Source organism: Bacillus rossius, chromosome 2 (assembly GCF_032445375.1).
Source record: "Bacillus rossius redtenbacheri isolate Brsri chromosome 2, Brsri_v3, whole genome shotgun sequence".
NCBI lineage: Eukaryota > Metazoa > Arthropoda > Insecta > Phasmatodea > Bacillidae > Bacillus > Bacillus rossius.
In genome coordinates, this window is record NC_086331.1 from 83,408,308 (window position 1) to 83,423,254 (window position 14,947).

The 14,947-nt window shown below is 38.6% G+C and overlaps 1 protein-coding gene across 3 annotated transcripts in view; it reads right to left on the reverse strand.

Moving 5' to 3' along the window:
* Positions 1–14,947, reverse strand: part of LOC134529415 (scavenger receptor class B member 1) — a 247,511-nt gene that overhangs the window by 103,591 nt on the left and 128,973 nt on the right. For all 3 annotated transcript variants that reach the window (XM_063363467.1, XM_063363466.1, XM_063363465.1), the window contains one exon: positions 6,572–6,663. In XM_063363467.1, coding sequence (XP_063219537.1) covers positions 6,572–6,663 — 92 coding nt within the window. The remainder of the gene's footprint in view (positions 1–6,571; positions 6,664–14,947) is intronic.

Consider the following 14,947-nt stretch of genomic DNA (forward strand, 5'->3'; position numbering starts at 1 on the left):
CTCTGCCCAAATACTCCCTAAAGTCGGGGTGGTGTCGGGCGCAGGCGGGCTCCTACCGCCGCGACCCGCCTATCCCTGCAGCACGGCAGAGTTAAACCTGAGCCGCACGCCACCACGTGGAGCCCGCTCAAGGCTGTTCCAGCGATTACCGACCGCGCCAGCGGCCCCGGAGTGCGGATGGCGCGCCGTCCACTCCCAAGAAACAACCGCGAACCGTGCAAGTGCACGAGTACGCAAGAGCTCCAGAGCGCAAGTGCGCAAGAGAGCAAGAGCGCAAGAGCGCAAGAGAGCCAGAGAGCCAGAGAGCCAGAGAGCCAGAGAGCCAGAGAGCCAGAGAGCCAGAGAACCAGAGAGCCAGCGAGCCAGAGAGCTGGAAAGCATAAGAGCTCAATAGCACAAGAGCACACGAGCACAAGAGCACAAGAGCGCAAGAGCACTAGAGCGCAAGAGCGCAAGAGCGCAATACCGCAAGAGTTAAAGAGAGCGCAAGTGCGCAAGAGAGCAAGAGCGCAAGAGCGCAATACCGCAAGAGTGCAAGAGAGCGCAAGAGCGCAAGAGCGCAAGCATGTTGCGCCATATCTACCTTTCTCTGCAGTCTCCTCTAACAGTTCCCCCACCACGTACCTAGCTATTCCCCTCTTCGCCCGGTTCCCCCATCACACAGCTAACTATTTCCCCTAATGTGATTGGAATTTTCGTAACGATCGTTAGTTGTTACCCCTTCAGCAAAGAAGTTTCACTTCAAAAAGTAACATCGAGCCAAAACGTTTTTAGTATGCTATTTTGAAGCAGTTTGTTCTACATTAATTTCGTACTTGCTTCTTTAATTTTATATTCGCATATATTCTGGCAAGTTCTTTATTATATGTCAGCATGTTCCACAAGCTGTGCACTGCCGGTTGCAATCCTACAATGTAATACACTTAAAAACTATTAATAAAAAGATAAATTAACTATTTCATTACGAATAGTTGAATGGAAGATTCTCTCGAAATTATTTTCAGTACTATGTTCCCAGACTTTAGTCCAGATGGTGTTCTTCTTGCTTTAAATATTTCATATTCAGGCGCCTTCCTTCGTCTTGAGCAATCGCTTCATTGAGCCAGAAGTGTTAAGAAACAAGCTAGCCGGGAAGCACACGACCTTCCCAAAGGTCGTTATAATCGCTGGCTCTAAAACCGGGAGTTGTAAAAACTAACTATATGGTAACTAAGACTGTCTTTAACAAGATCGGCTTAAGTCGAGCCATGCCACAAGAAAAAATATTAAATATGTGTTGTAACACTGCTGCATAAATGATGATGTTTTTGCAGTAACTTTTGTCCACAGATATATGTCATAACTGAGCTGCTATTTGTAAGAAGTGCGGCAAATATTAGTAATTAAATTTTTGTGTTTGACTTACGGCATCATGGCCATTCAATATAAGTTATTTATATTGGTTTATATGGCTGGGTAATGCCAACTATATCTTCTACTGTCCCATTTCGGAAAGTCTTTTCCATAAAAGTATGGAATTAGTTAAAAAAAAACATAAACCACAACATTTTGGTTGAGGTCAAGCCTACCGAACTGGCAAAGGGTTTCTTAAATGTTCAAGCTCGTTTGATGTAGTTGAGAAGTACAACACATTTCCTATATTTAAATGAAACCTAATAATAAAGTATATATTTGAAATGTACCGTTTTTTACATCATTTGTGAACACACTTTGCATGTATTTTGTTTTATATGTACGAATTATAACCTTATTTTAATGCAAGTTCCTTGGTATGGTATGCTCCCTAATCGAACAGCTGTCTGTTGAGCTGTGTCATTCCGATCCATACTGTCTGAATGAATATGTTTTTGTAAGAATGGATGATGGCTAACCTACGTGTGATTTGGGGAACCGCACTAGCTTTTTCAAAACAATTTAGCGCTTCATGAGCTCTGTCATGAATCAGTGTATATAGAAAATTATCTACAATGCTATTTAGAATTTATACGACCTGCATAAATTTAGAGTTTTTCAAAGGAGTAATCAAGCTTAAGAAAATTTATATATTTTTTAGGTGTAAACATCTCACTATCACCATTTGGAAGGAGTAATTTCGTGAAAATGGACCGCAAGTCGATGAACGAAAATTTGTCACAAACCTGGCGGACACGCGTGCAGCAACATAAACCCGTATAAAGTCACTTTAGTAAACATTAGGAGACATACCAAACGTATTGATGTGCCAATTGAAACTTTATGATAGTGAAACTACCCTAGTATATATTTGGTAAACTAAAATAGTCACAGTGAAAAGTAATCACAAGTTTTAATATACATAATAAAACTGACATTACATATATTATAATACATAATCTCCCTGCAATAAGTGAATGGGCTCGATAGCATAACTGTAGAACCCGCGCTGTTTAACCTCCAATGACCTGGATCAAATCTCGTCACTGTAAACATGATTTTAATTTTTTAATATAATAATAAAATAATATTATATAATAATGTTAAATCAGCTCAATATGGTTAAGGTTTGTTTGTAGTAATAATTTACAGACTGAGTTCAGTCGTTGAAAGAAAAAAAAATACAAACATATACTCAGTGTTATAATATATGTTTTAAAATGTTTTAGTTGTTAATATTTAAGTAATTCCATAGAATTTTAACTTCTAACGTGTGCGGAAACTTTGAAGTATCAATTTTTTAGTGAATTCTAACAAAATGGACAGTTATTTAAACAAATTCCTTTTGGAATAACCAGGTACAAAGCCGGGGTTTAGGATTTTTTTCAAGTCTTTCGGTTTTATAAGAGCAGTTTCTGTAGTTTAAAATTTCCATTTGTTTCGTGCTGCCATCTGCGGGTGATGGTGGCAAGCAACGTTTACTATTCAGGCAGCTAATTCTAGTGGCAGAACAGAAAGTAAGTGCCACGCCTAGAAATTTCGGTATATACTTTAAAAGCAAATATTTAATGATCACTATGTTTATCACGCTCGGCATCATTTTATAGAATTATATTGTACATTTTGTATCCGAGTTTCGTATTATAAGTTTATTTGCAGTATGAACAACATGAGAACACGTGAATTTGCTTCCTCACCGAGATTAGATGTTTACACATCACTGGCGAGTACTGAAAGACTCACTCACTTTTTCTAAAATAGGCAATACCTGCCGATATTTTTTTATATATTTATACTTTGGGTACAAGGTCAAAAAAATTTAAGAGCTCTTATTATTTAATTTCCTATATTATTACTTGCCCGTTATTTCGTCAAAATACTTTGAAATTTAGTCTCTACTCCTGAAACACCATGTTTCTCCCTTCTTTGATATGGTCAGATAAATCCACTTTCTTTTTCACCAATTACCTTCGGTCTTGTTAATGATTGTGGCTCAATAATCCATTCCTTTTCTATGATAAGTTGAATCCCGTTAGCTTTGCTGCTCACTGACTCTTCCCTGTGACTTCTGCAAACCTCTCTTATTGTCCATTAATTCCTCTAACGTTATGACCAAAAGCCTCCAGGCATATTATTTATTTATTTCAGATTGGTCACGCCTTAGCTCCATACAGAACACCACTCCATAAACAACAATTCTTGAGCTTCTCCTACGTGTCCAAGTAAAACTTGTTAGAGAGAAGCATCAAGCATTCTCAATGAAGACCACCATGTGTATGACTATCCACGACTTTCCTCTTCCTTCCAATATAGCGTTATTAAATAATATGCTTCCCGGCTACTTCAAGTACTTCACAATGTACAGCTGTTGGTTTCTCATCATTGATCTTCATTGTTTATACTTTTGGCATTACCCTCATTACCTCATTTAAAAAAAATTATCTATCTTCATTCCATGTTCTTTACGTGTTTACACTAACGTTTTTTCCATGTTCTGTAGTCACTTCCATTTCTTCGCCTCTACATTTAAATACTCTCTTATTTGGCTGTTATAATCTTCAATTCTCCAAGTCCATCCTGAGCTCTTCTGGCAAAGCAATTTCCTGTGCGAGTAAAAGAGAATTACTGACTTATTATCGTCTTTCTTACACCTGTATCTATTTTTAAAATTCTTTTGGTGTCGCCAGAGGCACTACCTTAGAACCTAGACTGACAAGAAGTGATTTCCTTTGAATAATAGGTATCATTTCTGATACAGCAGTTATTAACATCAGTAACATTATAGCTAATAACTTTGGAATCGTTAAACAGATGACCAGTTTTTTATAAAATTTTCATTTTTATTCCTTGAGGGAAAACCGTATATAGAGAAGGAGTCAAATGCTATTAGTGACAGAAAATTACTTCTCCGGTGGCAGGTTGCCAACACGTTGTAGTTATCATATTCAAGGACATAATTAATAACCATCAGTCTGTTTTCCTCTTAGGCTCATATTTTTTTTTGCAAACTCGAGACGAAACGCATATTTTATCAAGCAAAGCGTGATAATACTTCGAAAAAAAAAAGCTTTTCTAAAAAGGTTCAATGGTGATGGGGAAAAGCGTAAAGCTGTTATAAGTAACAAAAAATGCAAGAATTATGAATAACTAAAATAATTATTGGCAATAATGGCTAAAATATTACACAATTAAGGATGCAACATACATGTATTTTAATGGGAATACTGGCCTAGATGGCTAAATTTATGCACCTTTTGATTTTCTGCACGGTGTGTGCTGAGCTACTGGAGTAGGGGCCATAGAAGCTGAGAGACGATATATGGTATTGAATTCATTCATAAATTGGACTGGCTGAAAACATTTTGAATAAATGGTTGTTATGGAGAAGAAGCAGTATAAATATTTTGCCTTCTGAAATAGCTGACTTCCATACTAAATGAAACATTCTGGTGATGAATTGAATTGCAACTTGATGAGAACATAACGTGGCCTTTATATGACTGACTTAAATGCCTACCCACTCTTTCCTTCCTTCCTTCCTGCATTCCCAATTTCAGAAGGCAAAATATTTATACTGCTTCTTCTCCATAACAACCATTTATTCAAAATGTTTTCAGCCAGTCCAATTTATGAATGAATCAATACCATATATCGTCTCTCAGCTTCTATGGCCCCTACTCCAGTAGCTCAGCACACACCGTGCAGAAAATCAAAAGGTGCATAAATTTAGCCATCTAGGCCAGTATTCCCATTAAAATACATTATGTTGCATCCTTAATTGTGTAATATTTGAGCCATTATTGCCAAAAAATTATTTTAGTTATTCATAATTCTTGCATTTTTTGTTACTTATAACAGCCTAAACATAGAAACATGTTCCAAAAACCGATATTGGGATAGTGTTTAGTACTTTTGAACACCAAAAGCCTAAAGGACCATCATTTAAATAAATTGTGCAATATACTGAAAAAAAAATTCAACTTTACTAAACGCAGATTGTAAAAATAAAAAGGCTCAATTTCCAAACTAAAATCCCCTGTGTATGCCTTGGAAAACTGAGACTGATTGGTTGAAAGCAAAAAAAAAAAAAAAAAAAAAATCTGCTAGCGACAAAAAAAAAGTTTTAAATTACCTATCCTCTAAAATACCCGAATTATATATATATTTTTTTACATAAACCCTTTTAACCTTAAAATTGTGTAGAATGGTTTTGGATTCTTAAGCTAAGAAAGTATTAAAATTTGAGTCAACAATTTCTTAAAAAAAGTTCATAACTTGTATATAAAGTTGAATATTATTGTTAGGTATCAGCAGAGAAATAATTTTACGTTAAATAGATATTGTTGTAATCAGAGTTAATATTTTTTTTACAATTTATTTTTGTAAAATATAAAAAAAACCTTGTTTTTAACATTTTAAATTTTTTTTAATTGATTGGCGATTACGGAATGCTGTAATATTGCAGCTGCATAGGACGAAGAGTTTAATATTTCAAATAAATTATGTATGTAGGCCTACAAATTTAATTGCAATAATATGCTAAAGATTTTTTGGGTATTGGAATTGGAAAAACATGGTAATGAACTGTTTATTGTTAAATAGTTTTCTTAAGAGTACCCAAATTGAAAAATAATAGTTAGGAGTTTGTGCATAGCTAACAATCAGAGTTTATTAGAATAAACGGTGTCCACGACAAATTAAATATAGTATTTGAAACAAAGTTAAATTTTATTTTGATTCGCCTGATAAATTTAGGTTTCAAATATTTATAATTAATACAATAATACATCTTTAATAATTTTTCTTTTTTATGAACTTGTTACAGACACATTTATAAAACCAGTGGGTTGAATACTTATTAGTTCTGGTGTTAGATATACCTAAACTAAATTCTAACACAGAAAATTTCAATAGCTGTTAGTAAAGTTAAAAATAAAACAAGTTATATCAGGTCAGCAGTGCCGGGATGACCGGAAGAAGTTTCAAACAAAATTTTAAGGAGCAATGTTTATATTTATCTGAAATCTATGCGTTTTTTTACACACAAAACCAATTACTTTCATAGTCGTAGCGAAAGAAAAAAATTAAATTTTACCATTCCACTACAAATGCGTAAACTAGGTTGACAATTATTATAATTTTAAAACAAAGTAGGTTTATGCTGTAGAAAACATCTTACCTTAAGAATAAGATAATCTGCCCAGGGTATCGAAGATAATATTATTCCCATGGCTAATGTAAACAGTCCAACCAGTATGACAGCCAAACGTCCTGTAAACAAAAGCAGTAGCAAAAATTTTAATTATTTATTATATCCATATAATATATGGAATTAAAATAACCCTTAATGTATACTTAAAATAATCACATAAAGTAATATTTACTATCCACACTGAAATTATTGATTACAAAATATTTCTTATAAGCCATGATGCCAACGTAAATAAGTAATTGTCATAATAATTTTTTTTATTATTTTTATTTTTGTGTTTTTTTTATAATGCTAATTTGTAATATGTTGCACTAATGGTTGTAAAAAAATTAAGTGTTTATTTCATTACTGATAGTTTCCATGATTTAGGATGGCGGTTGTGTTTTGTTACTGATGTCACGTTTCGAGTCTCGGACGAAACACGCTAGTTCATGTGCCACCTATATTCCTAAGTTGAAACTGTTTCAGCCACTTGCGGGACGACGTGAGAATTGTGTTGCACCACTGTGGTACAGTTGAGGATCTACGGGAACAACTGAAGCTACATGCGGGTCTGATTGGATGTGTCTTTAACCTGGCGGACATGGTGGCTCAGCGACATAGTTTGGTTCTCTTTCGAGAGTTCGCGAGGAAAGTCATGAAGCGGCTTGGGGAGCGTTCAAGTATTACGTAACGCAATTATTTGATATTTTTGACCCCCCCTCCCCCCCCATGTAACGCGCCGTAACGTTTTTCTGTACCCCCCCTCCCCCCTTATAAAACGGTACGTAACCCCAGTGACCGTTTTTACCTAAAAGTCACAATTATGTGGCGTAACGTACCGGAATAAGTCACTAAAATACCTTTGTTATTGTTTTAATCGCGTTAATGTTATTTATTAACATTTGAAATGTCTTGTTTTTAAAAGAAAGAGCTTTCTAATTGTTTTTTGTCCTAATAAATGTTTACTACTCAATCATACATTTAGCAATCATACATTTAATTACGTCGTTTTCCTGACTTGGCTCTGTCCTTACACACTTTTTGCTTTATCCGCCATTGTTCTTCTCATGCATTCTCCTATTTTAGCGTTTTACTAATAAAGCTTTAAAATTAAATAACAAATTTTATTTCTAATAATTATTTTTACCTTTGGCAATGCAATTACAAACATAAAACTAACTGAAATAAAATATATTTGTCAAAATATAATCGTATTTAAGAATACGATCGAACGAAAACGAAAAACATTTAAAATAAAATTAGCCATAATTAAAATAAGTAGATTGTAAAAGAACAATTCAATTGGAGTTTTACTGCTCCTCTGGGTTTGCCAGCCACTCAGATTCTTTCATTACTGGCATCCGGAGAGCAGACGAAGAGGGTTCCGGAATTGTTAACCCGCTTGCATCAACTTCGTCTTCGTCGAGCCAATCGGCATCCTCAGACGATGTTTCACAGCGACGCACAATGCAGAGAAGCTCATTTGCCCTTCTTGCAGCAAGTCGCTGTGGCCGTACTCGACTTTCACGAAGGTCTTGGGCAGTCTTGCCATGCATGTAACGATTGTGCATTTGCACACTCTTGTGGGATGTAAAATAAATCCCACAGGTTGAACATACTCGGTTCTTTAGGTCGGATTGTACTGATGGGCAAAATAAATCGTAAGGCATCTGCTTAAACCCTTTTAGAGGATGCGACAGATCAACAGACAACCTCACAAGAAGAGGCGAAAACTTGCATGATCCTTTGTCTATCTGACTAGGTACCACGAGCTTGTTTGCAGTTTGAAGGATTGGGCAGGGTGGCGGCAGGAAAGTTTCTGGAAAGACAGATTTTAATGCACTCCTCAAGTGGGAACAGCAGGATTCATCCGTGCATTTAATAACTTGCAAGAAATATTGCGATTCACGGACGTGAGCGCTATACCACGCCATATTAGGTTCTGCTGGATCCTGCAAGCTATCTTCAGGGTTTCTATATTCCGCCGAAACATCGTAGTTGTCAATTTTCATACAGTCGGTCGAGTGCTTGGAGCACATAAACGAAAAGGGTTTCATCTTGGGAGAACAAAATACGAATAATCCAATCGGGAATCCCCCGTAAAAAATAAACGAAAAGGGTTGCCAACTTGGGAGATTTTAATTCAATATTTTTTTTTATTAACCTTTCAGACCAATCGTCTTTTGTACCACAACATTACTGTTGTGATGAGAGAAAAACTCACACATAGAAAACAGTGTATTTTGAATATCAATACCTATATAATTTCTAATATGGCGATTGGAGTCTACGTTGACAACCGAAGTATAACGAAGCCATCCGAATAGCGGTATTTTTTGTTTTAACTACTTTACTGCAGTTACGAGAAAAACTATCACAGCTGTTGATAAATATATATTTCTTGCTTTACGTTTGGAGTTAAAAAAACATTATTCACTAATACTGTAAAGCAAGCAGAAGCAATTTTGTGAAGGTAAAAAAAAAATTAAGTTATCATGCCATTTGAAATTTTGAGAAGAAAGAAATTTTTAAAAAATGCGTGAAGAATCTGTCTCTACGCGACCGTTCTGAAGGGTTAAAAAAAACAATGTGACGTAACGCGTAGGTCAAACCCCCCCCCCCCCCCCTACCACCCAGTAACGCATCGTAACGTTTTACAACACCCCTCCTCCCCCCAAATTCGTTACGTAATACTTGAACGCTCCCTTGAGCTGGAGGACGTTTTGTGAAGTGGTCTCTGGCAGATTGGACAATGAAGCTCCAAATGGTTAAAAAAGTAAAAATAGGATGAAATAATGCGTTATAAACAGGTTTAACTGAACAGATTAAAATGTGTTTTTCCATGCTTACGTTCACACAAAAAATATAATGTTTGCTTCCCACCGTTTTATATTTCGCCGCAAGTCCGTGATACTGATTGGCCAAGCGAACCGCGCCACATGTCTGTGGACACGGCGTACGTCCGGCCGCCAGCGCGGGCGTGGCAGACCGCGACAGAAAGACGCAGGTTGTCTGCGTGGTCCCCGAGACACCCAGCTACCACCACGCGAGTGTTGCGCTGTCACGCGTGAAAGCTGCACAGCCCGCGGCGGCGCGCGGGACCGTAATTACGCATCGCGCGGCCAGGCGGCGCTGCAGTCGACAAGACAGCCCGCGCGACCGGCCGCGTTCCGTTACCCGCGCGGCGGTGGCGGAGTCGGCTGCACGCCGGCTTTCCGGGTTCGAGTCTCAACTGTATAAACAATTCCCAACTCTGGTCGCCGTCAGTGGAGTTGTCACAAATGAAACTCAGCTTGTAACACTAACAGTCATTATGGTGGTTTGCTCGAGCCAATAACTATCCCAGACTGAATAAGCAAAAAGGTTTAAGTTTAAAATAAACCAAAAAAGTCATAGAATTTATATTTATATATATATATTAAAATTTAAGATGTCGCATATATCTAGAAATGTAGTTACAAGATACACTGTAAACAATATATACCCAACAGTTAACTTTGTAATGCTAAAAATTATAAAAAAAGGATTTTCCTGAAAAACACACTTTTTGAATATTTTGCCAAAACCGTGTACATTACAATATAAGTGATCAGATCCCTCATGCCTCACCAAGGGTTCGATTCTTGGATTTTTCTCAAGTGAGTGAAACGCGGTAGATTTCGCAGTTTCCCCCACCAAAATATTCCGTCACTGCTAAATCCACACTTCAACCCATATCGTGTCTCGAAGTCGACTAGACGCAAGGTCTCAGTTCGTTCATTCACGAAGATTGGTATTAACATGGCACCTAGTCAAGGGTAATTGGTGCTAGTAAAGCGGGTAATTAGTGCGACGCTCACTGATGCTTCTGGCGCGGTATCGCCTCTAAGCGCAAGATTGTGTACTGGCACTCATACGTGGCGTGCATACGGCAATTACGAGAGTTGAGCATAAACCGCAACATTATATGGCGGATAACTGAATATTAAGGTGAAATGCAAGTCCCTTGAGTGCTTTCAAAAATCTTTACCGGGAGTTTCATGCCTAAATATTATTCTGGAGACGAGCGTTTCAGTCATCTTCACTCTTCTAAAAATACAGTTTAAAAACATGATCCTGAAAGAGAACTACTCTTCCGCCATTAGTGTATTTTCAAATTCCTTTCTTAAACGGTCACCACACAGATATCTTCAGCAGTTGTTGTTGTTTCTGAAGTTCTGCACATTGTGTGTGTGCCCGCTAGTCGCTGACTTTTGTCGCTAGAGCGAGAGTGGCTTGCGCTCGAAGCCACGAGGCGAGCCGAGAGTGGCGCGATGCGCAGCCTGTGCGCACCGCGCGCACCAATGCGGTAACGGAACGCCGAGCCTCGAGCCCAGCGCAGTGGCGCGAAGCCTTTGACCGCTCGCTCGTCCGTCCCATCTCGACACCGTTAGTGTCGCTCGTGACTTTTCCGTGACCGGAGGAGATTACATTCCGCAACTAAATAACTTTCGTGGGACGGGAAGAGATATCAACATTTGGGAGATAGTCTTCGGGGAAGTTTAGACGCTTAGAACCTTTTTTACCTCAACATATTATGTTACAGCAAGTAGAAAGACTCACACAAAATGTTACGCTAAGTTAAAGTACATAAAACCCTCATAAAAATCCTTAATTTTTTATAACCCAGAGAATTTCACATTTTGTTTGGAATAAATCTGATTTTTTTCCCCCCAATTTACTCTTGAACTACATTGACACTGTACCAATACTATCTTAAAGTTACATTTATTTGAGCAGTTTTCGCCAAAGTGCAATATCTTTGACATTAACTTTTTAACAACAAAGCAAGTGTAACTGGAACAATGCCTGCCCCAGAGAAGGTGGAATCTCATTTACCAATGAATGAAATAGCGCTAAACGTCGTTTTGACATTAAGGTCGTCTGACGGATGAGGGGATGAGGCGAGGAAACGGGATTACCCAGAGAAAACCAACCGGTTTAAGGAGGAAACATTTCGCCACATTTTAGCGCTTGCATAAGCCCTAATTTGACCTCACCGGTAATCGAACCCGGGTATCATTTGTGGGCGGAAATTGATCGTTCCACTCGACCAAACAGGTAATTGCAAAATTTTGCGATGATTATCTACCGGTTATTGGCGTCAAATATTTTTTTCTTCATCCGCGAGTTTAAACACATCTTTTCTTGGGGAAAACCGGAACGCAACTACCAGTGCCTTAGGGATCTTGCCCCCTCCCTTTCAGCAGACTATCTGGACGTCCACATGATTGGCCGCACGTGAAAATAGGCTAAGTCTCGGTCTCACGCGTCATTTTCTTGTTGGTACTAATACTTTAGGGCTTTCCCTGGAAATTTATCCCAACAGCTGTCTTGAATTTTACGATATCGTCTCAAAACTTCTCAACAGATATTTAATAAATGATATCTAATAGCGGTATTAAAATTCACGAGAGTGTTTATAATTACGGTCACATGCGTGTCCCCTCACAGCTTGAATATAACTTTAAATAATATCTGGTGAGAATATGTGTGAACAAACCAAAAATGTAAAGAGCTATTGTTTTAGAGTTACATGAAAATCCCTTAGTTAACAATTAAATGAAACAACCACCTTGGCATGTGGAATCAAGCCTTAATCCATAGAAAAATTGGTGGTTATTTTCAGGTACCAGGCTGGACCGCAGGTAATTTGATACAAACTAGATAATATATTTATTTATTTATTGCAGCTACATTGGTTCTAGTGTCCGGATTCCATAATGTTGGATAAAATTAATTAAGGCTTTTTCTTGTGGGTTCATTGTCCTTTGGAGCGTCGCAAACTTCTTATTAACAACAGAAAATGCAAAGCAAGCTATAGTCCGTCCTCAAAAAAATAACCCAAATTAACCACTGACAGCACATTGTCATTGCAAAGGGGCACAGAACGATTGCGTCGAATAACATTTCATTATCAACGCTTATTCACTTTTCCCGAATGAAATTTTTAAGATATAAAAAAACCATTCGATTTCTTGCAAACAGAAACAGGATAACTCGGAAAACTTCGTTTAAGATTCGAAAAATTGAGAGGCTTACTGCAAGTGCGAATAAGCATGGTTAGACCCAACCGAACAATGAGCAGGGATCGCCGTAGCATTATTTCTTCCCACTGGCTACATGTCTGCATCAACATCACATGATAACACAGTGGGAAAATCTTGGAAAGTAAAACATTTTGCCTTCCAAAATAAGGTTGATATTGAAAGAAATGGCCAAATCCAGGACTGTGGGATATTTAATCGCTTATTTTGTAAGAATAAAATCCGCGCGGTTGCGTACCGAGACTTAAGGCAATGGTGCTCATGAATTATGAGTCATTCCCAGGATATTCGTACCGAACCCACGACCCTTGCCACATGAACCTGACGCAACTGAGGATCTCGTTGTGATCCCTCTCAACACTGTTTAGACTAAGGTTGTTTGGTATCAACTCCCTTTATTTTCTTTCTTCTACGATTTGTAATTACAATTATTACATATATATACACACACAAATTTTTTGGTATCGACCAAACAGCATTCTTAAAAGACTTCATTTATTACCTTTATATAAGCAGGTTAATTCTAGCTTGGGGTTAAACGAATCCACGAAATAATAGTGTCTCTAGAAAATGCTTATATAGTGAAAAGAGTACAATTTTCCTTACATAGACTTATCTATCTATATCAATTCCTCTTAACAGGTATTTACCAAAGAATATATAACAGCAGTAAGAAGTAATTAAGTGTTTCACTACACAAGCATTGCCAAAGCCTTAATTATAACATGGATTCATTATACTTCAGGCTAGAATCAACTTACCTATATATAGGTAGACATGTCTTTTAGAAAGTTGATTGGTCGATGCAGAGAAACCATCCTTTGATAAGTTGCACATTATTGGGTAACTACTTCTTCTCCTTGATTATCACTGGCTCAGGGTCGTCAAAGCGTGTCAAGAGCACTGTCGTCAAGCCATCAGCTGGATTGCATTCCATTATACAATTGAACGGCGTTTTTTTTCGACCATATGTAATTTTGACACCCTGAAGGACAAGAAACCAATTACAATATTTCAACATTCAAACCACCCAATCACATGCAATTCTGCTAGAAGGTGACAAGCAGCTAAGAGACAATAAACACGAACTTAATTTTAGGGACGGGAAAAAATAAGCGTATTAATTCCTTGATAGGATAAAAAGATCACTGAGCTGCTTCCGCTATTAGCTCATAGTTTAATAGGAATAATTTTGTTCAATGAGAATTCCCACAACCCAAGAATTATCGAATCACAGTCTATTGAGTTGAGATGCCCCACCAGTAGGCAGCCAACGGGAAGGTGACATTTTCCCGAATATACAGAGGACTGTGGAGTCTATCATACAGGTTATTGAGAACGCGAATCCTTCCGAATGTTATGGTGAGAACGGTTCCCTGACTTAAGCGCACTATCACAGTGACATGAGTGACATCGCAGCTCCTATAAGGCGGGCACTTACGAGCGCTTATCGCTGCAGACCTAAGCGGTAGGCAGCCAGCGAGAATGCCTGATGTGCCCGCAACCCACCGAAAAATGTCCGCATTGCGGAAAATTTCGAATCCAGCGTGCAGATTGGCCCACCGGCGTAACCGTCGGAGCCAAGCAGTATAAATATCCGGCTCAAGGGCCGAAAACAAAGAGACATGGACATAGACTGTCTAAGGGAATGCTCCCCATTTTATTTGTTAACCCGGTGCTCCTAGCCATAAGGCCCTTCTACCCCGGGACCCCCATGGGCGTGGATACGGATACGCCGTGTACGCGAATCGGGAGAGGTGTTAGAGCTCCGGCTATGACTAGAGACTGAAGCTACCCATTCCAGCTTGGTCACCACCTCGGTCCCCTGCCTCACTCAGATATCCAGACAGTTGGCTGTGTTTTTAGCCCTTAGACTTTATCAGCACTGCTGGCGCCTAACCCAATCTAACACATTACTCTGGGACCCCTCAATCACCCAGTGAAACCGAGGTGCTGTGGAGGCCTATCCAACCTCTCCTATCTGCCCAGGCTAGTAACCGGAATTTAATCACCACTCACTGCATCGAATCATCAGAGGGCTAGAGATCGCCTAGAGTCTGCTCCAAGCGATTGGAGCACCACCAGCAAGTGCGAGGCCTACCCAATCTGATTTGGGGCCTAAAGGGAAACCTCAACGGGGGACCTTTCTCTTTCAAGGATACTTCCCGTACTACTACCAACTTCGGTGTCGTCTATGAGCATAGACTGTTCGCCAACAGCTAACCAACCAGCCGTGTATCTGAGCAACTCCACTGGATCGACCTCGTCTACTCGGGTGATCCTCCGACCCACCGTA